The sequence below is a fragment of the Myotis yumanensis genome, unplaced genomic scaffold, assembly GCF_028538775.1.
Source record: "Myotis yumanensis isolate MYYU_CA2020_CCGP unplaced genomic scaffold, mMyoYum1.0.hap1 SCAF_1, whole genome shotgun sequence".
Classification (NCBI taxonomy): domain Eukaryota; kingdom Metazoa; phylum Chordata; class Mammalia; order Chiroptera; family Vespertilionidae; genus Myotis; species Myotis yumanensis.
This window is the reverse complement of record NW_027223752.1, coordinates 90,740,258-90,766,306: the sequence shown is the minus strand read 5'-3', so window position 1 is coordinate 90,766,306 and position 26,049 is coordinate 90,740,258. Positions and strand designations below refer to the sequence as shown.

Below are 26,049 nucleotides of genomic sequence, written 5' to 3'. Positions count from 1 at the left end.
ACTGCGTATCCTGCGGCCCACCTGCACATCTCCTATCGCCCGACCAACACCCCCCACTTCTTCTAACGCCACTTCTTCAAAATAGACTCGCTCAGGCCGAAAACCAACTTCTGCGCATGGGCCACAAAGTTTCGATTGCACTGTATGTGTGCACCTGCACATGGTATTTTGTGGAAAAGCCACACTCAAGGGGCCAAAGAGCCGCATGTGGCTCGCAAGCCGTGGTTTGCCGACCACTGGCCTAGACCAGGGATTGGCAGACTATGGCATATGTTCCAAATCTGGCTCGTTGTTAACATTTGTAACTTATTGTTTCTAAATAAAATGTAATAGGTTTCATTAGTTATATATTTTATGGAAAATCCCTTTTAATAGTCTTCTGAACATATGTACAGTGGGGCCTTGACTTACGAGTTTAATTCGTTACGTGACGGAGCTCGTAACTCAAATTACTCGTATGTCAAATCAAAAAACGAACAAGTGAGACACGTGATGCTGGGCTGATGTTGTGGCGTTCACTGTGACATTCGCTGCGCCAACTAGCAGTGGGGTATCTGAAGCTGGCTCGTAACCCGAATTTTAGCTCGCAACTCAAAGCAAAAAACGGCCGAGAGACGGCTCGTATCTCGAAAAACTCGTTAGTCAGGACACTCGTAAGTCAAGGCCCCACTGTGTATACTACAGTGATAATTGGTCACCACATTGTTTGTCTGGATGTTTAAAATTCTCAAGTACTTTGTCACAAAAATCAAATTATGTTTGTATGTTCAGTGGAGTTTTTATGTTCTGATTTTTTTTTAAGTAGTAATCCAAGTATGAACACATTTGGTTAACCAGAACATATGTTCCAAATTAGGTAAAATTCACTGCAGTTGTAAGTTTGGGTTGTTCTTTTCATATTTCAGTATGTGGCTGGCTCCAAGGGAAGTTTGGGTCCAGAAGAAATGAGAAGACCTGCCCTAGCATTAGTAACAGGAGCCTTAGAAAGTCCCAACCCCCTCGTGAGATGTGCAGCTGCAGAGGCATGGGCTAGGTTAGCCCAAGTGGTTGATGATGGACCTTTTACTGCTTCGTTAGCTCAAGTTAGCTTTGACAAGTAAGTGAATTTCTCATTTAATATTCCTAGGCTAGGTGTCAAAGCTGGGTATAGAAGGTTGTTAATACTGCCCTGCCTATTTAAAGGATGTTAAGGTAAATGAGATAATAAATAAGAAAGTGATAAAAAATAAAATAACTACAAATAAAAGTTTATGGTTAGATTGGTAATATATGTAGATACATAAAGTTACTTTTAGTAGTGGTGGTAGAAGTGCAGGCAGCACTTTGACCTTCTAGTCTGCTGAATATGTGTCTGATTTGGTTTAAGAGTCTAGAGCAGGGGGTGGGCAAACTTTTTCACTCGAGGGCCACAATGGGTTCTTAAACTGGACCGGAGGGCCGGAGCAAAAGCATGAATGGAGTGTTTGTGTGAACTAATATAAATTCAAAGTAAACATCATTACATAAAAGGGTACGGTCTTTTTTTTTTTTTTTTTTAGTTTTATTCATTTCAAACGGGCCGGATCCGGCCTGTGGGCCGTAGTTTGCCCACGGCTGGTCTAGAGTCAGATTACTAATTTGGTTCAAATGCCAACTCTTCCATTTAATAGTTGTCTACTTTGTAAGAGTTACTTTGGCTATCCTATTTGATTTCCTCATATGCAAAAAGGAATTGATAATAGTATGGATCTCAAGGTTGTTGGGAGGATTAGAGAACTAAATGTAAAGCACTTCAATTAGTGTAAAATACATAGAAAATTCCTCATATATTAACTTATCCTATTACATTTAATTTTAAATACAAAGTTCTTGAGTTGAATTCTCTCTGTGGAATTAAAGTATCTCAGCAATGTTTTTGAAATGTAATTTAATAAAGTAATAATGTCCTCCATATAAATTTAGTGTGTGTGTGTATCTCTGAAAGACATTGAAATTGCTTTTACTTAAATAATCTATAATAATGTGAAGATATTTTTATTTAAAATGTTTTTCTTTGCAAGATACCTAACTGGTTATTTCAGAAATTTTTTATCATTTAACAGTAAAAACATTTCTGAATTTTAGAACTATTCATACAAAAAGTTTTGTGTAGGTGACAGTATCATGCAGTAGTTTCACTTCAGTGATTATCATATATTTTTATTTCCATAATTACAGACTGAAATCAGCAAGGGACGTGGTTACCAGAACAGGGCATTCATTGGCTTTGGGATCCCTCCATAGGTATTTAGGAGGAATAAGTCCTCAACATTTGAATTCTTGTGTAGGAATCCTATATACTTTGTCTCAGGACAGTACTTCTCCTGATGTGCAGGTAAGAACTCCGTGTGATATCCTCCTTGAAATTCATGATTTGCAAATTATGTTTTTAATGATCATTAGTAATTTGTAAATAATTCTCCTCTCGCAGTAAATATTTTTTTAATATATTTTTATTGATTTCGGAGAGGAAGGGAGAGGGAGAGAGAGATCGAAACATAAATGCTTTTGCACGCTCCATACTGGAGATTGAGCCCACAACCCAGGCATGTGCCCTTGACCAGAATCAAACCCGGGACCCTTCAGTCCACAGACTGACGCTATATCCATTGAGCCAAACCAGCTAGGGCCCTCTCATAGTAAATATTAAAGCCATTTAACCATGATGGATTTTTAAAATTTAATTCTCTTTTTCACACTCAGTGTCTAAAGTCAAGTTCAGTATCTTTTTCTGAGAATTAATCTGTCTGCCATCTTAATAACATCTATTATTTTGGAGAGCTTAATAGGTAACAAACATTGTATTATATTCTTCTAAACATATTAATATGTTTTTTCTTCACAGTAGTCTAGGGTGTATATTCTCATTATACAGAAAGAAAATTGAGGCTTACAGAAACTAAGTAACTCAGGTTAAGAAAACAAGTCATGGACTCCAAATCCATGTTCTTAACCACTTTATCATATTGTTGTACATAGCTTACCCAATTCTGTTGAAATCATCATTTTCCTGATATTTTAATCAAATCTTGAATGATTATTACTCTTCTTGCTCTTTTGCTCCCCTTATCTTGGTTTCCTGCGTCTTTTTTTTATTATTATTGATTTGAGGGGGGAGAGGGGGAAGAAGGGAAAGAGAAACATTGACTTGTTGTTCCATCTATAGATACGTCATTGGTTGCCTCCTTGTATGCGCCCTGACCAGGAATCAAACCTGCAACCTTGGCACATCTGGATGACGCTCCAACCAACTGAGCAATCCAGCCAAGGCTCCTGTGTGCCTTTATTTACTACTAGAGGCCTAGTGCATGGATTTGTGCACTGGTGGGGTCCCTCAGCTTGGCCTGCGGGGATCAGGCCGAAACTGGCTCTCTGACATCCCCCAAGGGGTCCAGATTGTGAGAGGGCACAGACCAGACCAAGGAGCCTAGTATGCATATAAGACATTTGGTTGATCTCTTCCAGCCCTCCCCCCCTACCCCCATCCCTCTAAGATTCATCAGTCTGTTCCATGTTTCCATGCCTGTGGTTTCCGCTCCTGTGCTGAGCATCTGCCCCCTGGTGGTCAATGTGTGTCATAGCTACCAGTCAGCCGGTCACTTAGGCTTTTATATATATAGATAGTAGCCTCCTACCTGGTCATTTTACTTTTAGGTTCTTTTCAACTCTCCCTAGATATGAAGCCAAATTTGTTTTCCTGAAAGTCTTTCATCTTGTCAACTTCCCTACTGAAAAGCTGCAAAACTGCTTATTGCTTCTTAGGTCAACTTCTCACTCACGTTTCATCAGCTGACCCAAGAATCTTCTCTCTCCTTACCCAAGTACTGGTATTCTCCTATAGATGATCTACCTACTTTTATCCCACACATGTCATTCTCTTATCTGCACTTCTGTTTTTCCTGTTGCTCTTCTCCTTATTCCTATCTGACAATCCAAAAATTTTAGTATTTTAAGATCCAGTTTAACTACCTTCTTGTTAAATTTCATATCCCTCAGCAACAACAAGCTTTCATTCTTGGAATTACTATACTAATAGTCTCACCACATCATCTAGTACTTGATTAAGTTGAGGTGTTCCATTCTTTTAACCCTTCTTTTAATACAGTACTTTTTGCTTCTATTTATTATATTCCTTTTCTTGTTCAAGAAGCCTGTTCTGAATGTACATACTTTTATATTGAATACTTTTTGTTGATTAACTTGAGTGCTTCTTTACATGGCTTCCAGTGTCATCAAATCTGACTTTTCTTGATTGCAGCTCTCTCTCACTTAACAGAATTTCATTTTATAGCGTTTACTGGTAAAGTACTATACACTTTTTTATGCATCCATTGATAAAAGCAGTAAAATTTTCTAAGTTGGTTTCCTGAAGGAAGAACTTTTTATATACTTCTTATTTTGGAAAATTCAAACATACATAAAAGTTGAGAGTATTCTATAAGGAATCTTTTAAAAACTTGAATTTTCATTCTCTATATAGATTAAACAATAAAAAATTTTCAACAAAATAGATTTAGCGCAAGCTGTTAGCTAAAGAATCAAACATCTTGGAATTCTTAGTGCTGAGATATATCTAAATATACCGTTCTAAATTAGATGATTGTCTCTCAGCTGTTTTTTACTGGGTATTTAAAGAAAGATTTTCTTTAACTTTTAAAATTCTTCATTTCTCTTTCCAAGTTAGAAGTAGCGTACAAATACTTTACTTTGCCATTACTTTATCACTTGCTTCAACGAAAGAATAATTCATTATTTTGTATGTTTCTTAATGCTGCTGTAACATTTACGTTTTTTTTTTTGTCTTCACAGACCTGGGCCCTACACTCTTTGTCATTGATCATCGATTCTGCAGGCCCACTCTATTATCTGCATGTGGAACCTACCCTTTCTCTTATTATAATGTTGTTGTTAAATGTGCCTCCTACTCATGCTGAAGTTCATCAAAGTCTCGGTCGTTGTTTGAATGCCCTTATTACTACATTAGGTCCAGAGCTACAAGGTATGCATAGCTGTTTTTTGGATGTTTTACATGAAAAATACACATATAAAAATTAGTTTAGTTTCTATGACTGACTCAAATACTTGTCATTGAAGTGAAGTTTAACAGAATGTTATATTCATATATATTGGCAGAATGTTGAGAGTACTCTTGGGAAAACTTTGAATCCTGGATGAGGGCATGAAAGAAAAATAACATAGAAACTATGATACTTACTTTAAGCTCTACCACTACTTAATTGGGTGACCTTGGGGAAATTCTTACATCTCTGGGCTTTGGTTTTCTTCTTTATCAAACGAAGAGAAAGTTGAAAAGCCTTTGTTATTGGCACGTAGTAGGTGCTCAGTATTCTATCTTGCTAAATAAATGCTATTCAGTCTGATTATCTTACCTTGAAAAGAAAAGGAGTACATATTTAGAAAGATTTTGATATGTCCTAAAAATGCTTCTCTTAACAACTAAAATGACAGACATGAAGTAGAGTATTTTAAAGAACTCTTGATCTCTTTTAAGAAATAAATGACTGTGCACTAACTGGTTTGGCTCGGTGGATAGAGCATTGGCCTTCGGACTGAAGGGTCCCAGGTTCGATTCCGGTCAAAGGCATGTACCTTGGTTGTGGACACATCCCCAGTAGGAGGTGTGCAGGAGGCAGCTGATAGATGTTTCTCTCTCATCGATGTTTCTAACTCTCTAACCCTCTCCCTTCCTCTCTGTAAAAAATTCAATAAAATTTTTTTTTTTTTAAAAAAAGAAAGAAAGAAAAGAAATAAATGACTGCATCCGAAAACTCAGATATTTTGATCTGTTCAAATGCACAATATATGATGTTAATATAGATGAAAGCAACGTTCAACTAATACAAGTAGGACTAAGTTTATTAGCAATTTCTAATTCCACTTTTCATGAAAATTTGGTGTAATCTACAGACAGTCTTAGGTGTTTTTTTACCTAATGATTTGTGTTGCCAAAAACCTTTCAGACTAAGAATAACTAATAATCATCTAAAAATCTTTCAAATGGATTATTCCTGCTTTTGTAGAAGAAATTTACTTCACAAATTCTTAAATTTAAAATTGGAAATTAAAAACTTTCTGCTTTCATTTTAGGTAACAGTACTTCAGTTTCTACCTTAAGGACGTCCTGTCTGTTGGGTTGTGCAGTGATGCAAGATAACCCAGACTGCCTTGTTCAAGCGCAGGCCATCTCTTGCCTTCAGCAGCTTCATATGTTTGCTCCACGACATGTCAACTTGTCTAGCCTGGTCAGCTGCCTCTGTGTGAGTATAAAATTATAAATGAGTTTTTTAGTTTCTTTTATTGGAAACTTAGATTTGTTTTAATTATTCTCTACATCGTGTACAATAGCAATTTTCTCTCAGTTCTAGTCCTTTTGGGGAAAGTGAGGGGCCAATTTTTATATAATCACATCTTAAATCTCATATGGACTTGTTTTTCTCCCATTAATGTTGAACTTAATGTTTTGAATATTTATTTATTAAGCAATAAGCATATATTGTGTGGCATAAATATCCCAGGTACTATATAAATACTATAGGACATGGAAAATTTTGTGGTAACATTTTTTTCCTCTCCTTCTTTTTCTATTCCAAATTATTACATAGAAAGTTCTTTCCATCCCAGATGGGCACATAACATTTTTCCTTCATATACTAGCAGCATATGCATCGATGTCTTGGTTCTACTAATGTGTCTGATGAATATAGAAGGTGCTTCATAATCTCAGTGGTTTTAAGATTTACCTTGAACACCATCAGTTTCTGTCTGGACTTGCCTCAAAAGTTGTTACATTTGGAATGAAAACTTTTTCTGCCCCTGCAGTGTTCATAGCACACTCCCATTAGTAACATGACAGCTGAGAATTATTACTTTATGTAGACAGACCTTTCATTTTCAAGCTTGAGGCAAAATATGCAGCATTTCAGACTTTAAAGAACCTCAGACATTGTTAAAACCAGTGTTCTCAATAAAAAGATAAACTGAGGACCAAAAATTCAAATAATTTGACTAGGCTCTCAGTCTAGGATCCAGATTCCTGAACTTCTTGTCCAGTCCTCATTTCATTATTTCAGACTGTGTTTGTGATTAATAGCTCCTAGCTCTGCCACCTCAGCGTTAGGCGGCTTTAGGGACACCCTGTAACCTCTTCCAGCCTCAGCTCCCTTGTCTATAAAACACAATTACACAAGATGCCGCCTATAAAAGTGCATGTCTCAGGCACCTAATAACCAATCATTAAGTAGCAGTTGTTTTTATTTTCTTAGTATATACCTTAAACATAGATTATGTTATCTTCATACTGATTTTGATCATCATAACTATGTAAGACTCTTAAAAAGAGGATATGACTGACTTTTCTGGTGGAAACTTTGGTTCCTGTCTGGAACCAAACATGTGTTAGAGAAAATAGCAGTTAGTGGAACTTCTCAACGACTTTCCCCAGGAATATTGCTTTTATATTTAGAGAACCATTGCCAAAACCAATTATTGAAAAATATCCACTGTTTTATTAGTACAAGTTGGTCTGACTTTCATTCTCCATTCAAATATAATGATACTGCCATTTTTTTTTCTTTTGAAATTGTAGTAGGAAATTTCCACTAGTAGCCTTTTTAATCTTCTTTAACTTTACCTGAATTCATTTATTAAATAAAGTTCAAACTCATCAAACTCATTATTCTTTTACTAGACAAGAAAGGTTACATACATATAAAGAAGATAGAGATTATTATCAGATTTTCCTTGTGGATACATTCAGAGCAATTGAGAAAATCAGAAGTAACAATTACAAATCTTATTCGTGTTAGTCATAATATTTAAGCTGTAAAATGATGTTTTTCTTATACAGAAATCATATTAAAAAATTGCTGTCACTATAGTATGTTAATTTTGTGTCTTAATATTTTTATTCTAAATTTATTAGGTTGAATTTAGTATTATTATATTTTAGAATATTCCCTGTAGTAAGGAAATTGCTTTTGCTTTCCTGTTTTAACAACTTTATGATCAGATTTTCTTTTCTACAAAGAATTTAAATATTTAGCATGAAGTGTTTTCATATTAATTGAAACTCCCTGAATATTCAGAATGCCTTTCATCATTAAGAAAAAAATCTTATGGGGGAAAAAGGAAACATATGTAATATTTTTAACAATAAAGATTTTTTTTAAAAAAACCTTAGTGTAAAGGACTTTATTCTAACTGCATGCTGTTTAACTTCTATTCTGAACTTAACCTTAGCTACATTAGCAATTCTGAGTACTCTCAGTTTTAAAATTTGGCTTCCAAGGGTAAAAAATAATCTATAATTAACTTGTGATGAGATAAACCTTTAACTCTGCCCCTTGCCAGACACCTGTTCATGTGAATGCAATCCAGATCACCCCTGTCACACTCATGTCTACTTGGTCTGGTTTTGTTACTGCAGCTTAATGAGAGATCTGAAAAAAACACCTAATTACACAAATGTACATTTTTTTATTATTTTATATTTTATTTCTGCATATTGAATTGACTATTTTTAAGATCTTAGCTCAATTCATGTTTTAAGTGGGAAAATGAAGTATTTATGGCATATTTTTAAAGCTGAAGCTAAACCAGTTTTAATGATAGAGCTCTGTCAACATATGTATTTTAATTCTTAGCTGACTGTTGTCAGAGTCATCCTAGCATTTATCTTTTGGTTTTGTCTTTGACTGGTATGTCATTTGTTTTTGTGCAGGAGATCTTGTTGGATAATTCTGTGTTGGTAGGTCCCTGACCCTCGATTCCTAACTTTTTTGAGGTTTGCAGTGCTGTTTCTTTGTCATTTTTTTGGTTGTAGATGTTTATGTTTTTGTTTTCCTCTGCATCTCTGTTTAAGCTAACCATTAATGCAAAATCCAGTATGTGTAGCATGTTACATGATGTTTATTTAATACCAGTGTAAAAAATTCCTCCCTAACCTTCTCCAGCTGGTATATTCATTCCTTGCACTTAATTTTGCATCATTTTGATTTTATGTATTCATTTCAGAAAAGAATTGTAATTACAGTTTGATTTAATTTCTGTCTTTTGCCTGTTTGGTCTGTTTGCCTTAACTCACTCTATTACTCTTCCCATTATAAATGCTGGAGAATGACATGGAGATACTAAGCATCCCATTTTGCTTTGTGTGGCAGCCTTCAATCTTTTTTTTCTACCAAACAAATAAAGAGTCCTTTTAAGCATGCTTTTTCTAAAAAATTATTTGACCAGCCTGAATAATGCTGCATCTGCCTTGTATTACATGCTTGTAAAACTCCAATTAAAATAACTAGTAGCTTCATTAACATTTCTTTAAAATTGTCTTATAGAGTGCTTTTCTGTCATTGTTATTAAATATAGCCATAATTTGGGGCATGAACAAACTTAATGTTTTTACATTTTAACTTCTCTGTTATTCTTTGTACTAGTTTTTAACAACAGAGTTCTTAAACATGACTGGAATGACATTACCTTGGATTTTGTGAATAACATTCCTCTCTTTCCACTTTTGAGTTCATATATGGCTTGAGGATATAATAGAATATATTTATAAAGCAGTTCCTGTCCATACGTTTCCCTGATGATATATTTACAAACTTTTTCGGTCTTTTGTCTTCTGATAAAATTAGGATTTAGCTTTCTTTGCATGTTTCTTCTTATATATCAAAAAGCCAGCTTCCAACACCTACTCTTTTACTCAGAATTACTCTGCCATTTTCAGTAAACTTACCTACTTCAGGCCTTTTTTCCCATACACACCAGATCTAAAGATCACTATAAGAATTATGCCATTATTTCTCAAATTTTACTTGGAAAGTTACTATTATAAGACACATGTATTCATTGTCTTAAACCATACCAAACTGGTCTTTACTGTCATATTTAAAACAATAAATTTCAAAAAATCAACACTTTATTCTACTTATGAAATCACTGAGTAAGAATTTGTATCCAGAAACCTTTGATTTTTTTTTTTTTTTTTACTTTCTCATTTAAGGCATCACCAGTCATATAATTTACCATATCGTTTACACAACCTATTGAGATTAGCATTGTTTAAACACTTCTAAGTAAAATGAATATGTATTGGGTCTGTCATTCTGAGCAGAAATATTCTATATCTTTAAGATATATACATACCTATGTACATATATGTAGATCCATATACAAGTAGATATACATATATGTACGTTTTGCTATCCATTATATTTATCTCTAGAGAGCATTTTGGTGAATATGTTTTCTGAGTAAAACTCTTTCTGCCTTTATTTGAAAATGCATTCACTTACCCTGAATAAAATACTATTGATAGAGACTTGCATTAATAATAACTAACCTTCACCTGGCCGGTGGTGCTCAGTGGTTGAGCATCATCCCCTGTACCACCAGGAGGTTGCTGGTTCAATTCCCAGTCTGGGCACATGCCTAGTTTGCTGGCTCGATCCCCAGCAGGGGGCGTGCAGGAGGCAGCCAATCCATGTTAATGTTTCTCATGGATGCTTCTATCTCTCCCTCACCCCTCCTCTCTTTCTAAAATCAATAAAAACATTAAAATAATAATAATAACTAATATTTATTGAGTATTTACTATTTGCCAGGTCTTGTGCTAAGCACTTTTGCATGTTTCTTTGTGTTAACTTCACAACATCCTTGTGAGATGGGGATAGTGTTATCTCCATTTTACAAATGAGGAAATTAAGGAACAGAGAGGTTAAATAACTTGCCCAAGGTCACACAGCTAGTAAGAGGTGGACCTAGGATTCAAACTGAGACAGTTTGACTCCAGAGTCTCCATTTTAACCAGTATACTATATGGCTTATATAGATTTGTGTAAATTTTACTTAGAGAATAATAAAAAATTATAGTTGCATGAGCACAAATGTATAAACTGCCAGTAATTTATTTCTCAATTATATTTTTTATCTCAAAACTATTTTTGCTAATATAAATGTTACGTCTTCTAACATTGTCAAGAGGCTTCTGCTTGGATTTGTTTATGAATATTGCATAATCGAGTACATGTATTACTCCTTAAGTTATTTATAAGTTATATAATAAAAAATACATACTAGAGGGGGGTAAGAGATCAACCAAAGGACTTGTATGCATGCATATTAGCATAACCAATGGACACGGACACTGGGGTGGTGGGGGCTTGTCCTGGGAGGTGGGAGTGGCCGGGGAGGGGTCAATTGGGGGAAAAGGAGACAAAATACACTAGAATATTTGAATGTCTGTGTATTTCATTAAGAAGTTGCATCCAGCCCAATGATGGGCTGGACAGAATGAGGAGGGGTCCAGTGAATATCTATTAGACTTACTGAGTGCTAGCAAGAATTTCAGCTCTTTCAGTTCCCAAATGGTATTTTCCAGGTGAATCTTTGCAGTCCCTATTTGTTACTGAGAAGAGCAGTACTGGCTTGTTTACGTCAGCTTGTGCAGAGAGAGGCAGCTGAAGTTTCAGAACATGCTGTTACACTTGCTAAGGATAGCAGAGAAGAGTTGACTCCAGGTAATTCTTTTTATCATCATTATCTCCAGCTCAAATGATTGTTTTAATCTTAAATCTTATGTGTAAACATGAGTTTTTAAAACAAAATTTGAAAGTGAATATATAATGTCTTAAACCTACTACAAGAGACAATTGCTCACAAGATTATCATTCCAACCAGATGTTACTGATTTAGAACAGTTGTTCTCATACTTAGGCCCCCAAACCAGCAACTTCCACTTCACCTGGGAACTTGTCAGAAATGCAGACTATTGGTCCCATCCCATATCTGCTAAAGCAAAAATCTGGGAATAGGCCCAGCAATCTGTTTTTGGTGTTTTTATAATCCCTGTGTTAATGTATACTGAAGTTTGAGAGCCATTGGGTTTAGAGCAAGTTTTTTCACAGAAGTCCATTGAAATTGGATTTAGCCCTTAAGTAATTTATTATATGTGCCTTTCTTCCCCAAAAATCTCATTTAATAAAATTCACCATAGATAAATCTGCTTCAAATGAAAGGATTTTTAGGCCTCTTCTATATTTGAGAAATGAATTAAAGGATTTCTTAGCCAGTAAGATTTATTTTAAGTGTATATCCTTGTATTTTAAAATTAAGTAACCCAAACACACATATAAATTCAAACATCCTACAAATATAGTAATGATATCATACGTGTGTGTGTGTGTGTGTGTGTGTGTGTGTGTGTGTGTGTGTAGTTTCCAAAGTGCTGTCACACTTTTAGGTTTAGGTTTCAGACCTAACAAAGCTTTCCAATATCTAAAGTTCTCAAATCTGTAATGTGTTTTACTCTAATGCTGTGCTTTTTAAATAACAGTTTTATTATTTAAACTTTTGCTCTGGCTTGAGTTAATCAACATTGCTGAACTAGTATGCTAGTAGTCATCAGACAGGTTGCACAACTCATTTGAAAACTGTTCTGTAATTACTTAACCTTAATCAAAAATATGTTAATCTCATAACTATGTGAGATATTCTCCCCAAGTGACCTTTGGTTTATATTCACCATTGAAATTATCTACATCTGTTGCTTTAGGCTTTGATTGTGTCCATATGCTGGTACGTGTTCCTAGAATTACTAGAGGCCCAATGCACAAAAGAGTAGGCCTTCCTTCCCCCGGCTGCCAGCACCGGCACCCGGAAGCCGGGCTTCCCTCCTCCGGCCGCCCACAGGCACCTGGGACCTGGGCTGGCTTCCCTCCAGCCCCAGCTTCATCAGGAAGGACATCCAGAAGACGTCTGGTCTAATTAGCATATTACCCTTTTATTATTATAGATTGAATTGGCTATGCAAGTAAAATTATAGTAAAGAATTCATATCTAATTCCTTTTTTAAATTTTTTAAGTTTTCAAACTCATTGGAAATGTTTAAAGAAATGTACATTGAACACATAGATTCGCCTTATTAGTAACTTTATGACACTCATATCTTTTTCTCTCTTTCCATACATACAGATATATAAACCTTTTGCCAAACCATCTCAAAGCAGGTTGCAAACATCATGACAGTTTGCACCCCTAAATCAAGCACCCCTATGTAAAAGGCCTCAGTTTACATTTTCCAAGAAGGACATTCTCTTATATGACCACACATCATTTCCACACCTAATAAAATGAACAGTGATTTTAGTAACATCATAGAATATATACTTCTGACACAAATTTCCCCAGTTATTAAAAAAAAAAGTCTTTTATGACTCATTCCTACACCCATCAACCCCACCCAAATTTAGGATTCAGTCATGACTCACACATTGCATTGGTTATTCTGTCTCTTTAGACCCCTAATTGGAAACATTCCTACCACTTCCTTCTGAACTTTAAAAAATCATTCCTCTTTTAAAATAGTCTAATAGTGGAAAAAACTTTAGAAAATAAATGCTTTCATAAATGCTAGGTGAGTTAAATCTTTAAGAGAAAATGTGTTCTTTTAGCATTTCCAGAATTATAGGAAATAGATGCTAGATTAAGGCTTATAGTTCTCCTTGAGGTGCTTTATTACTGAGAATATTGTATAGTAATTTATATTAATTTAGTAGTGTTCTTTAGTTCCTCAATGGCTTAGTTGCAGTAATTACACACTGTTCTTTATACAGTAGGTATTTTCTGTCTGAGTTTTACTCTAATGTTAATAAATTAAAACCTTTTCCTTACCAGAATAAGGAAAGCTTAATGAAGTTTTGAATGTTAATTGGGTTAAATGTTTATCTAATTTAAGGAAAACATATTAATAACTCTCAATAAAGACTTGTCTTTCAGTAACATTGCACAAAAAAATAACTTATCAGTACCGTGAATAACACCAAACTAACTGAATTAAAATAGACCTCAGTAGGTTAAGGCACAGTATTTGGACTAGTTCTTTAAAATATACTAGGACGTAATATTTTAATAACTACTGAATGTGTGTGCTTCTCATATGGTAGTTTTGTTTTCTGTATTACTTAGATCATCGATTTTCTTCTTGTCAGATGCTAACATCAGAGAAGTGGGCCTTGAAGGGGCATTACTGGCCTTACTAGACAAAGAGACAGATCAGAGATTGTGCCATGATATCAAAGAGACTTTAAATCATATGCTCACATCTATGGCAGTGGACAAACTTTCCTTTTGGTTAAAGCTTTGTAAAGATGTACTTGCTGCATCAGCAGGTAAGTACTAGCGACTACCAATTGAAATAATAAAATTGAAAGTAAAAATGTTATATAGAGTTGTTTGCCAGTGATGATTTATCAATCTTGTCTGAATAATTAGATTATAATGTTTGTGGCTTTCTTCATATGAAGAGTCTAGTGCTAGTGTTTAAGTCTAACACGTAATAAGCCTGCTTTTTTGTTGTTGTTGTCTTATATGACTTTCCTGTGTGAAACAAACTGAAACGTAGAGTCCTTATTTATGCTATAAAAATGATGAACTAACCTATAATAGTCCCATCATTTGTTTTCATACATGCAATAAATATTTGAGCGATTGCCTCAAGTCAGCATAATAGAAAATTCATCAACGGTTATGACAATTTGAGCAAGCCAGTTTCTCCATTCTTAATAATGTTAGTTTCAAATAGTGTTTGAAATTAGTGTTATTTTCCAGTGTCTTTGCTAGTATAAGATAATTGTGAGAAAGTGTATTAGAATCTTTAAATTTTTATATCCTTTGAGTAAGAAATCCTCTCTCTAAAATCAATAAAAACATATTTTAAAAAAAAATTAGAGAAAGATAGAAACCAATTCTGTTCTAGGTATTGTGCATATTTTATCTGATTTAACCATTTAATCATCCTATGCATAGGCAATATTATTCCATTTTACACAGAGAAATCAAGTCTTGGAAAGGTTAAGTAATTGCCCAGAGACACACAGAGATGGATTCAAACCTTAGCTTGCAGTATTTTAAAACCCAACTTCTTACTATATTTCAGTAACTCTCAACTTAGTTACTCAAATCTTATAATTTAATGTAGCTCTGATCTCTACAATTATGTGAAAGGGAGAAAGATACCATGAAGTCCTGGGATTTTTATTTATTTTTACATTCTTCACTGTCTACCTCGATTCTTAATGATCCTCTTCTCTTCCAGTGATTAAGACCTGCTCTTTCAATCATTATTTTCCACATTTCCTTTAATGCTCTCTTCTATCTACTACTTAAGAACTTACAAGGACTTCTTTCCTTTAAAAGAAAATATGTATGTGCATAGACAAACAGGTTGATTGCACTTTTCTGATATCTCACCTACTTTTTTAAATTATACATTTATACTCTGAGCTCACTAGCTCAATTTTATTTTACCATTCTTTTTTTAAAAATATTTTTATTGATTTCAGAGAGGAAAGGGGAGGAAGAGAGAGATAGAAACATCAATGATGAGAGAGAATCATTGATCGGCTGCCTCCTGCATGCCCCCCACTGGGGACCAAGGCTGCAACCCGGGCATGTGCCCTTGACCAGAATCAAACCCAGGACCCTTCAGTCCTCAGGCCGATGCTCTTATACACTGAGCCAAACCAGCGAGGGCTACCATTTATTCTTTATACCTTGTAGTTTAGCCCTGTCCCTTCTTATTAGGAAAACATCAGTTTCTGTTGATTTCTCAGTCATAAAACAGGACTTTGCCATACTTTATTATCTATCATAACACACTCAAAAAAGAATGTTGACATACAAGATAACTTAAGAAAACCAAGTTGGTTTGTTTTTTAGCATTAGTTTTATTTTAACTAGAGTTAGTAAGCTAACAGTATAAAGAGGAAATAATTCACTACTCAGTCAGTGGCTCCGGTTATCAGGGCAATGTGAGACTACAATGACAGCAATGGGTCTATTCTAACAAATGCTTTCAGACATTGTTAGTGGATTCAGGAACCTTCATAAATCCATTCAAGGCCACAGTGTTAAACAGCATACCCAGTACAGTCCACTACACTCCCTACTAGAGAATTTTGATCTTCCTTAGCACAGGAATTAGTATCCTAGTATCTAGTGTCATGTTCAGTTTTTCATTTTGAATATAATTTGGCAACTTTCTTGCTTTGACCTAGATTGGTTCTAACAGCATTTCTTTAAATGCCACTGTTATATTTATTTAATAGGCATGATTACTTTACATTGTTAAAAGATGTATGATTGATGAACAGTAATTCTGGTCTGAATTTGAAGTCATTTGTATTCCTTCATAAATATATATTCAAATTGATTGTGATTACATGTACTCTTCCTTGATAAAAGATTTTACAGCTGTAACTTGTGTGGATACAATGCAAGAAGAGGAAGGTGATAAAGGGGATGATGCCTCAGTTCTGACCACCAGAAGTGATGACAGATCCCATCCTTTTACCAATCCCCGGTGGGCCACTAGAGTCTTCGCTGCTGAATGTGTCTGCAGGATAATTAACCAGTGTGAGAGTGCACACTGCGCACATTTTGACATTGCTTTAGCACAAGAAATGAAAAAAAGGGATTCAAGAAGTAAGTGGCGTAATAATGCAAAAAACAAATATACGTAGAGATTCTGTCCGCCTATATGTTTAATATTAAGTTAAAAGATAGAACTAAAAGGTGGTCTTTATTCTTCCAAATCAGTTATGAAACTGACTATACCTTTACATAAACAGTAAGCATATATTTTTAATGTCTAAATACATTTTTAATTATTAAGCTTCTTAAATTGATATTTATAACTTGATTAATGGATTTATGGAATGAGTTAAGTTTATAGAGAATAATCATGTTCTTAGAAAGTAGTATGTGTGTTAGCTACTTCCCAAAATTTATTTTCTGAGTTATAACTTAAAACAATTTTACGTGTAGATTATTTTGTTTCCATGGATATTACTTAGAAAACATTTGAGCCTATCTCAATGGAAACAGTTATAAGACCATTTTGACCTTTTATTCGGTTTCATTATTTTTACCTAAATATGTGTGTTATGGTTCGATGTCTGAATTTTTAATTTACTTCAGTACATGTTCAAAGGAGCAATGCCCATGCCTGAATGCCTTGAAAATGTTCTTTACCAATCAAAAGAATTATAAAGCAAAATGTTTCTGTCAGCAGCCTGAGAATATGAATTAGGTATCTCTGTTTCAGTGATTTTTTCAAGTAGCATTTATTGCGTCTCTTATTTGTGGTGAGCATGTGCTAGATACTTATAGTATAAAATCAGTATATCATAGATGCTTACTGATTCCTGTGCTCCCAATTAAAATTGTAATTGGCACTTACCAAGATGAGTTGGTTTTTTTCAGTGTGGCCTATAGCTATTCTTTTTTTGAATTAGTCTCAAATATATTTTAGGTAAAGATTACTTGTACCCTAAACATTTTACTGCTGGAACATTGTTAAATGATTTTCTTATGTTTTTCCCTGGTAGAATTATTATGCCAAACAATGTGTCGTAAGAATGAAAAGAATTTTTATTTATAACTAGAGGCCTGGTGCACGAAATCCGAGCTCTGCGGGGGAGGGAGGTTCTCCTCAGCCCAGCCTGCACCCTCTCGCAGGCCGGGACCCCTTCACTCCTTACCACCTGCCTGCTCGCTGCTCTTTACCGCTCAAGTTGCTGCTCCTTTGTGCTGCTGAGGAGGTGGGAGAGGCTCCTGCTGCCACTGTACTCATCAGCCGTGAGCTTCGCTTCTGGCTGAGCGGCGCTCCCCCTATGGAAGCGCACTGACCACCAGGGGGCAGCTCCTGCATTGAGCATCTGCCCCCTGATGGTCAGTGCATGTAATAGCAACCAGTTGTTCTGCCAGTCATTCCGCCGTTCGGTCGATTTGCATATTAGGCTTTTATTATATAGGGTTTTATAGTGACTAATTTTTTCATATTCCCATCACCTGTATATGTGACAAGACATGCAGAAACAAGATAATCTAGTTCATATAAAACACTACATAAAACTTTATTTTTTATTAATCCTCACCCAAAGATATTTTTCCATTGATTTTTAGAGAGAGTAGCAGGGAGGGGGAGAGACAGAGAGAAAAACATTGATGTAAGAGAGACACATCAATTGGTTGTCTCCTTGCACATACCCCAACCTGTGCTGGGGATTAACCCTGCAACCGAAGTATGTGCCCTTGACTGGAATCGAACCCGGGACCCTTCAGTCTGTGGGCCAATATTCTATCCACTAGCCAAACTGGGTAGGGCCATAAAACTATTTTTTAAAGGAACATTGTGTTTTAGCTTCAACTTGACATAAAAAGAACATATTACTGACTAATTCATCAAAACCCAGTCTCCTAAGTATCTTCTAATGTTGAAGGTACCAATAGCACTCTTTTAAAGGATGATAATTCTGCCTTTGGTTTTTGAATAGCTGTAAAACTACTTGCTTTGGAATAGTGTTCTTGTGTGTGAGTATTTACAGTGGTGGAGTATATCCAGCTTTAATGTTTTATTTAAAAAATGATAAAACAAAACAGTAAATCAAATCAGAGGTACTTAAAAGAAAATCTAGATCAGGGGTGGGCAAACTTTTTGACTCAAGGGCCACAATGGGTTCTTAAACTGGACCTGAGGGCCGGAACAAAAGCATGGATGGAGTGTTTGTGTGAACTAATATAAATTCAAAGTAAACATCATTACATAAAAGGGTACGGTCTTTTTTTTTTTTTTTTTAGTTTTATTCATTTCAAACGGGCCGGATCCGGCCCGCGGGACGTAGTTTGCCCACGGCTGGTCTAGATTATGAAATTAAATTAAAAACTTAACATAAATATTAGCTCCAGCATACTCTTTTTCTTGAGAAGATTTTTTTAATCTTGTAGGTGACTTTTTGGTGCTGCATCTTGCCGACTTAATTCGCATGGCTTTTATGGCTGCCACGGATCACAGTGACCAGCTCCGTCTTTCTGGCCTTCAAACGTTGTTAATTGTTATTCGGCGATTTGCAACTATCCCAGAACCAGAGTTTCCAGGACACGTGATTCTGGAACAGTATCAAGCCAATGTAAGCACTTTCTGCAAGAGATGAATTATTAAACACCCAGATAAAAAGCCTATTAAACTAATTGGCATGTCACCTTTTAATACATAAATAAGTGTATATCTCTGCTTATATATCACCATTATAATTAGTATTTAGAAAATGCATATGTTTGAAGAAGAAATCTTCATGTAAAAGCAAAATAGTACATAAAAAGCTCTTTTATAACTTTAAAGATTAATTTTAATAATTAACATCTTCATGGTAATTTGGGGAAATAAAGAACTTTAGTAATGAAACTTTTTACAAAATATCTGAATAAGCTTAAAATAACACTAAATCATTACTAAACATTTTCTTTAGGCTACATGCATGTTCTATTTGCATATCATTGTTCCTAGAGTACATATAACCACCTTCATTGTTTTTCTGGACTTAGAAAAGAGTTCAGGGTTCTAGTACTGTAACCTTTTTAACTGGTTGATGCATTGAGCCATTTGGAAGAACCAGTAAGATAACAGAATCATCATATTACATTACACCATTCATCCCAGAGTACCTCTCATTATGATTCAGAGGCAGCTTCTTTTTCTTTTTTTTAATATACTTTTATTGATTTTAGAGAAAGAGAGAGAGAATCATCGGTCAGCTACCTCCCACACATACCCTAACATGCACCCCCAACCAGAGATCAAGCCCACAACCAGGGTAGATGCCCTGACTGGGAATTGAACCCAAGACCCTTCGGTGCACAGGAGGACACTCAACCAACTGAGCCACACCAGCTAGGGCCACAGACAGTTCCTGACAGCTTGCAGTTAGGAAGACAAGAGCAGTTTACCAGTTAGCTAGCAATCTCCCATCATGTCTTCCCAGCTGGTGATGCCAATGTATGCTTGAGGAGAAAGCAAAAGGAAGGGAGTGGCAGTACATAGAACTATCGTATTAGTATAAAGTATTATAATTCAACTTAATTAAAGGCAGCTCTGTTATATTTGTAGTCCTCTTAAAATTGCAAATGATAGAATAAATACAACTCAGCAGAAAAGGAAAATAGTTTTCAGAAATCGTATTTGGCTCTGCTTGGTTCCACACTGGCTTTATTCTCAAATTTGCTCTCTCCAAGTTCTATCAAGATGGTTCTCTAAGAAGCAACCAGATTCTTATAGAGATTGTGCTTTCCCAGTACTCCCAGCAAGTCTTAAGGGGAACTTTCATTGTCCCAGCATGGGTCTCTGGAGCCAGGCAGTGCTGTCAGCTCCATAGCAACAACATGGGCTAAGATTTGGGGAGAGAGAAGGTTCCGGAAAGGAAAATTGGGATGCTATTAGGTAAAAGCAAAGGACAATATACTGGGTAAACAAAAACAACAAGTGTTCTTCATAATACCTGCTATAAACAAATAATTTTAATAACATTAAAAACAAGAAGCTTGTGCTGTCTTACTTATTGACCTTGATATGTCATAAAATTTCTTGCCAGGTAGGAGCAGCACTTAGACCAGCCTTCACTTCAGAGACAGCACCTGATGTCACTGCCAAAGCATGTCAGGTAAATGCCTAAAAAGACAAAGCTTAACAAATAAAACCCTCTCTTTAGAAGCAATTCTCCAGTTATTATTTGATACCGGGGTTCTATATTATAGTTTTCTGTTACTTAATCTCAGCTGTTCCTTCTCCTTTATTTTTTAAATTTGGAGAACTTCCTCTCCCTTTAGTGTAACTGCATGGTAATCCAGTATATGGATAAGTCATAATTTATGGGTGACAAATAAATAGGGTTTTTAATGGTTTGCTATTTCAAATAGTGCTAGAGTGAATAGCCTTCTACATAGATCATTTGACTGGATGCAAGCTTATCTGTAAAATAAACTCTCCAAAATTGAATTGCTGAGTTAAAGAGGATATTATAGGGGTTTACCAATTTCATCTCCTACCAGTAATGTATACAAGCACCTGTTGTCCATAGTCTGAGCAATTTTGTGAGTTGTCAAACATTTAGATTTTTGTGTGTGTGATGGAGTAAAAAGGGTGTATCAGTATAGTTTAGATTTGTATTTCAAGTGAGACTGAATGCTTTTTTACATATCAAAATCCATATAATATACCATTCTAAACAGGTATTTTTCTTGGAGTAGCTGTCAAAAACTCAAAATCCAGCCCTGCATGACCTGAAATTATTAAAAGCAGAACTTAGCTTGAATTGAGTTAATTATAAACATAATAAAAGATTGGTTTTAGTCAGTTCTTTCAACTTTATTTTATTCAGTTGTATTTAGGAAGTATTTGAGTGCCTTTGGTACTCAGAGAATTGTTTCAATGTTGTACTGAGCCTCTTTTTTTTCTAACCAGAGGGTGTTTTGTGTGTGTGGTTTTTTTTAATTGATTTGAGAGAGGGAGGAAGAGAGAGAGAAACATCCATGAAAAAAAGAAATATTTGATTGGCTGCCTCCTGCACACCCCTTACTGGGGATTGAGCCCACAACCCAGGCATGTGTCCTGACCAGAATCGAACTGGCAGCCTTTCGGTGCACAGATGACACTCTACCAAGTAAGGTCAGGGCTGTACTGAGTTTTTATTTTTCAATCATTTTATTATATGTGTTTCTGCTGTAAGTCACTTGAAATTTTGTGAAATGGGGCAGGAAGTGATTAAATAGATGGAAAAGGTAAAATAAATTTTCTCTAGAAGATAAATACCATGACACATTGGAAAACCATAAACATTCCTGATAATTGAGTAAACTTTTTGCATTGGAAAATTATTAATTACGTTTATATTTTAAATTTTTTAAGAAATTTTTAATATCTTATTTCCCAAAGAATCAAAATCTTCTTTGGGGTTTTAGTGTTAGATGCTTTATCTTTTAAGAAAGTTACATTAAGTAACCACACAATTCAGTGTGGTTTTGTTTTTTTAAATATATTTTTATTGATTTTTTACAGAGAGGAAGGGAGAGAGATAGAGAGTTAGAAACATCGATGAGAGAGAAACATCGATCAGCTGCCTCCTGCACACCTCCCACTGGGGATGTGCCCGCAACCCAGGTACATGCCCTTGACCGGAATCGAACCTGGGACCCTTCAGTCTGCAGGCCGACGCTCTATCCACTGAGCCAAACCGGTTTTGGCCAGTGTGTTTTTTTTAATATATATTTTTATTGATTTCAGAGAGGAAGAGAGAAGGAGAGACAGATAGAAACATCAATGATGAGGAATAATCGTTGACTGGCTGCCTCCTGCAACCCCGCACTGGGGGACTGAGTCTGCAATCTGGGCAAGTGCCCTGAGCAGGAATCGAACTCTGACCTCCTGGTTTATAGGTCAATGCTCAACCACTGAGCCACGCCAGGCACAATCTCAAATTTTAAAGTAGTAAGATGAAATAATCAGGATTGAAGATTTAATTTAAATGTTAATCCAAACATTTATGAAAGTGGTAACTTCAGAATCTCTTTGATTCCATGTACTGATTAGTACTGGTTTCCTTGCTTCAACCTTAAATTTCATTTCCTTTTGAAATGCTGGCTTTTGAGTATCATAAGCAGCTTCTCATTGGGTTTCTTGATAGCAAGGTGATTTCATTGACTAGATTCCTAAGATTTGGGTGAGGTCTATTGAACTTACAGGAACATATTTATAATTTTTAACTGTAACTTCTTATTTTCTCAAAAACCAGGTTTGCAGTGCCTGGATAGCAAGTGGAGTTGTAAGTGACCTTAATGACCTCCGAAGAGTTCATCATTTGCTTGTTTCATCATTAACAAAAATACAGGCTGGAAAAGAAGCTCTAAGTCCCTTATATAATGAAAGTGCTTCTACCATGGAGATCTTAGCTGTGCTAAAAGCCTGGGCAGAGGTTAGTACTTCTTAATTAGTAATGGGAATTTTGGAAGTTGTTAATAAACAGCTTAGGCCATAAATTGAAATTAACTTTTTAAAACACAAATAAGTCCTTTTTTAAACTTAACAAAAGGCTTTCAACATATCATTTATTATATGTTAATTGATATTTTGGCCAAGCATTCTAAAGTGTTCTTCATTGTCTGTTATCTGCTGCTGTTAGCAGGGGCAGTCAGTCCTGAGCCAGACAGACTTTATGATAGCCAATGAAAATTAATTTTTATTGAAATCTGAACTACTAGAAATGTGGGTTTGCCTGTATGTTCTTTGAATTCTATAATACATACTTTAATTTTTGTATGCTGTTTTGTTTTGTTTTTTAAATATATTCTATTGATTTTTTACAGAGAAGAATGGAGAGGGAATAGAGAGTTAGAAACATCGATGAGAGAGAAACATCGATCAGCTGCCTCCTGCACACCTCCTACTGGGGATGTGCCCGCAACCAAGGTACATGCCCTTGACTGGAACTGAACCTGGGACCCTTCAATCCGCAGGCTGATGCTCTATCCACTGAGCCAAACCGGTTAGGGCTGTATGCTGTTTTATAGATGACTTTTGAATATTAAATAATAAGTAATTTCCTTTTCTAAGATTAAGAAATCTTATGCAAACAATGCTTAACTTTTCTAATCAGGGAGAAAGCTCTGTTATTTTTAATTTACTATGGAAATGTTTAAGAGGATATGAAAGTGGTTATAATAGTATAATGGACCCCACTTATACCCATCATCCAGCTTTAGCAGTTACTAAACTTGGCCAGTCTGGGTTCATATATCATTTTAATGAATGTGTATAGTTTTACATTACAACTGAAAGAATTAATCAATATGAAAGAAAGGGTTTCCTCCAGTATAGCTAATATAACTAATTAAAACCTGAAGATTATAGAATCTCTTTTTTTTTCATTATTTAGTTTTGACAAGTCTTCTTTTAATTAATGAAACCAAGAGTTTTTTAGATAGAGAGAGAAACATCGATTTGTTGTCCCACTTATTTATTAATTCATTGGTTAATTCTTGTATATGCCCTGACCAGGAATCAGACCTGCAACCTTGGCATTTCACGAGGATGCTCTAACCAACTGAGCGGCCTGTCCAGGACTAGGATTGATAAATCTTGGTTAAGAAGTAGTTCTGGCCTTAGCTGATTTGGCTTAGTGGATAGAGGTTCCGCCTACAAACTGAAGGGTCCCAGGTTTGATTCTGGTCAAGAGCATATGCCCGGGTTGCAGGCTCGATCCCCAGTACAGGGCATGCAAGAGGCAGCTGATTGATGATTCTCTCTCATCATTGATGTTTCTATCTCTCTCTCTCTCTCTCCCTTCCTCTCTGAAATCAATAAAATATATTTTTAAAAATAAAGTAGTTCTTGTCCGGCTGGAGTATCTCAGTAGTTGAGCATCATAGGAGGTTCATAATCTGCTATCTGAAATCCTTGGCTCCAGATAATAGTTGGAATTCAGATTTTGGAAGTATGGGGCAATATGGAATCTATAATCAAACACATTAATATATCTGTAATAAAATGTTTGAATTCACACTGTGTTGGATGAATACCCTCACATAAGTTCAGTCAGTTTTGCCACCTGATTAGTTTTCCAGAAATTTACATTTTTTTTTCAGTTTACTAGATCTTAGATCTGTAGATAAAGAGGTAGTACAATCAGTTTGTGTACTATGTTGAATACTTTAACATCCTATCTATAATAATAAAAGGGTAATATGCTAATTAGACCAGATGTTTTCCCAGATTAAGCCGAAGCCAGAGGGAAGCCTGGGTCCCAGGTGCCAGAGGGAAGCCGGTGCCGGCAGCCAGGGGAAGGAAGGCCTACTCTTGCACGAATTTCATGCATCGGGCCTCTAGTAGTCCTATAAACAGTCCATGTTAAGTTTATGTATGTAAAACTTTTGGTAGTGATTTAGTGGTAACTTTGAAAGAAAATACTTTTAGTATTTCAGTCTACTGCGGTTCAGACATGGCTACCTGAAATCTTATGTTGAGATGGATTTTAAGGCCGTAATAAGGCCTAGTGAGTAAGAGTGCTGAGATCATTTAGTGACAGCTATCATGATTGTGAAAGTACAGAGTGGCAGCATGTTTACCACGGATTTTTATCCCTGATGTTTCTCATTGGATCTCTCTACCCCATTTTTGTGTACTAGTATATGGTTACACATGTATAAACTTAGATATTACAATCCATTTTAGGTCCAGTATACTCAATGGTAAGTCTGCCTCCTCAGCAAGATAAAATACTATAGCACCTTTTCAACAGGCACAAGATCTTCCTATTCACAAATTAATTTTTAACAGGTCTACATAATCGCTGTAGAAAGACATAAAAATAACAAACAACCTCTGAAGACTACTTCCTGTCCAGAAGAGAGTGGTAGAAATGGGTCAGACTCATCACCTGGACTGCTTGACTTGGTCCACACAGACCTGGGCACACTAAGTAGGCTCTGGCTTGCTGCACTTCAGGATTTTGCTCTCCTAACTCTGCCTTCAGAATTTGCCTCCCAACTTCCTATTGAAGGTAAGAGGGTAAAATGTTTACATAATTCCTAGAGTGACAATAACTTCTCAACGCTTTTCCTTTCCTTAGCAGTTAATGTTTATCTGAAATATTTTTCCCAGAATAATTTCCATTCATAGAATGAGCATGTGAGAGTTACCTCAGGATAGACACCCTGAAGTTGATTGACTAGGTCATGAGGCATGTACATCTTAACTTCCAAGATACTGGCAAATTGGTCTCCAAAGTAGTTATAACTATTTATGTTACATGAAACAACAACATGTTTTTGTTTTTATGCCAGCTTTCTTTTTAATCACACTACCTGATATCAAACTAAACTACAAGGCCATAGTAATCAAATAGCATGGTACTGGCATAAAAACAGGCATATATGTCAATAGAATAGACTAGAGCAGTGATGGCGAACCTATGACATGCGTGTCAGAGGTGACACGCAAACTCATTTTTTTGGTTGATTTTTTTTGTTAAATGGCATTTAAATATATAAAATAAATATCAAAAATATAAGTCTTTGTTTTACTATGGTTGCAAATATCAAAAAATTTCTATATGTGACATGGCACCAGAGTTAAGTTAGGGTTTTTCAAAATGCTGACATGCCGAGCTCAAAAGGTTTGCCATCACT

At 35.6% G+C, this 26,049-nt stretch overlaps 1 protein-coding gene across 6 annotated transcripts in view; it reads left to right on the top strand.

The window, feature by feature from the left end:
* The window catches only part of HEATR5A (HEAT repeat containing 5A), a 120,036-nt gene that overhangs the window by 76,426 nt on the left and 17,561 nt on the right, over positions 1-26,049 (top strand). For 5 of the 6 annotated variants that reach the window (XM_070427590.1, XM_070427617.1, XM_070427599.1 and 2 more), the window contains 12 exons: positions 906-1,096; positions 2,197-2,353; positions 4,828-5,017; positions 6,127-6,296; positions 8,759-8,785; positions 11,417-11,555; positions 14,025-14,204; positions 16,279-16,518; positions 18,823-19,004; positions 20,463-20,531; positions 22,659-22,838; positions 25,199-25,421. In XM_070427590.1, the coding sequence (XP_070283691.1) occupies positions 906-1,096; positions 2,197-2,353; positions 4,828-5,017; positions 6,127-6,296; positions 8,759-8,785; positions 11,417-11,555; positions 14,025-14,204; positions 16,279-16,518; positions 18,823-19,004; positions 20,463-20,531; positions 22,659-22,838; positions 25,199-25,421 (1,948 nt within the window). The remainder of the gene's footprint in view (positions 1-905; positions 1,097-2,196; positions 2,354-4,827; positions 5,018-6,126; positions 6,297-8,758; positions 8,786-11,416; positions 11,556-14,024; positions 14,205-16,278; positions 16,519-18,822; positions 19,005-20,462; positions 20,532-22,658; positions 22,839-25,198; positions 25,422-26,049) is intronic. The other variant, XM_070427609.1, reaches the window with a different exon arrangement.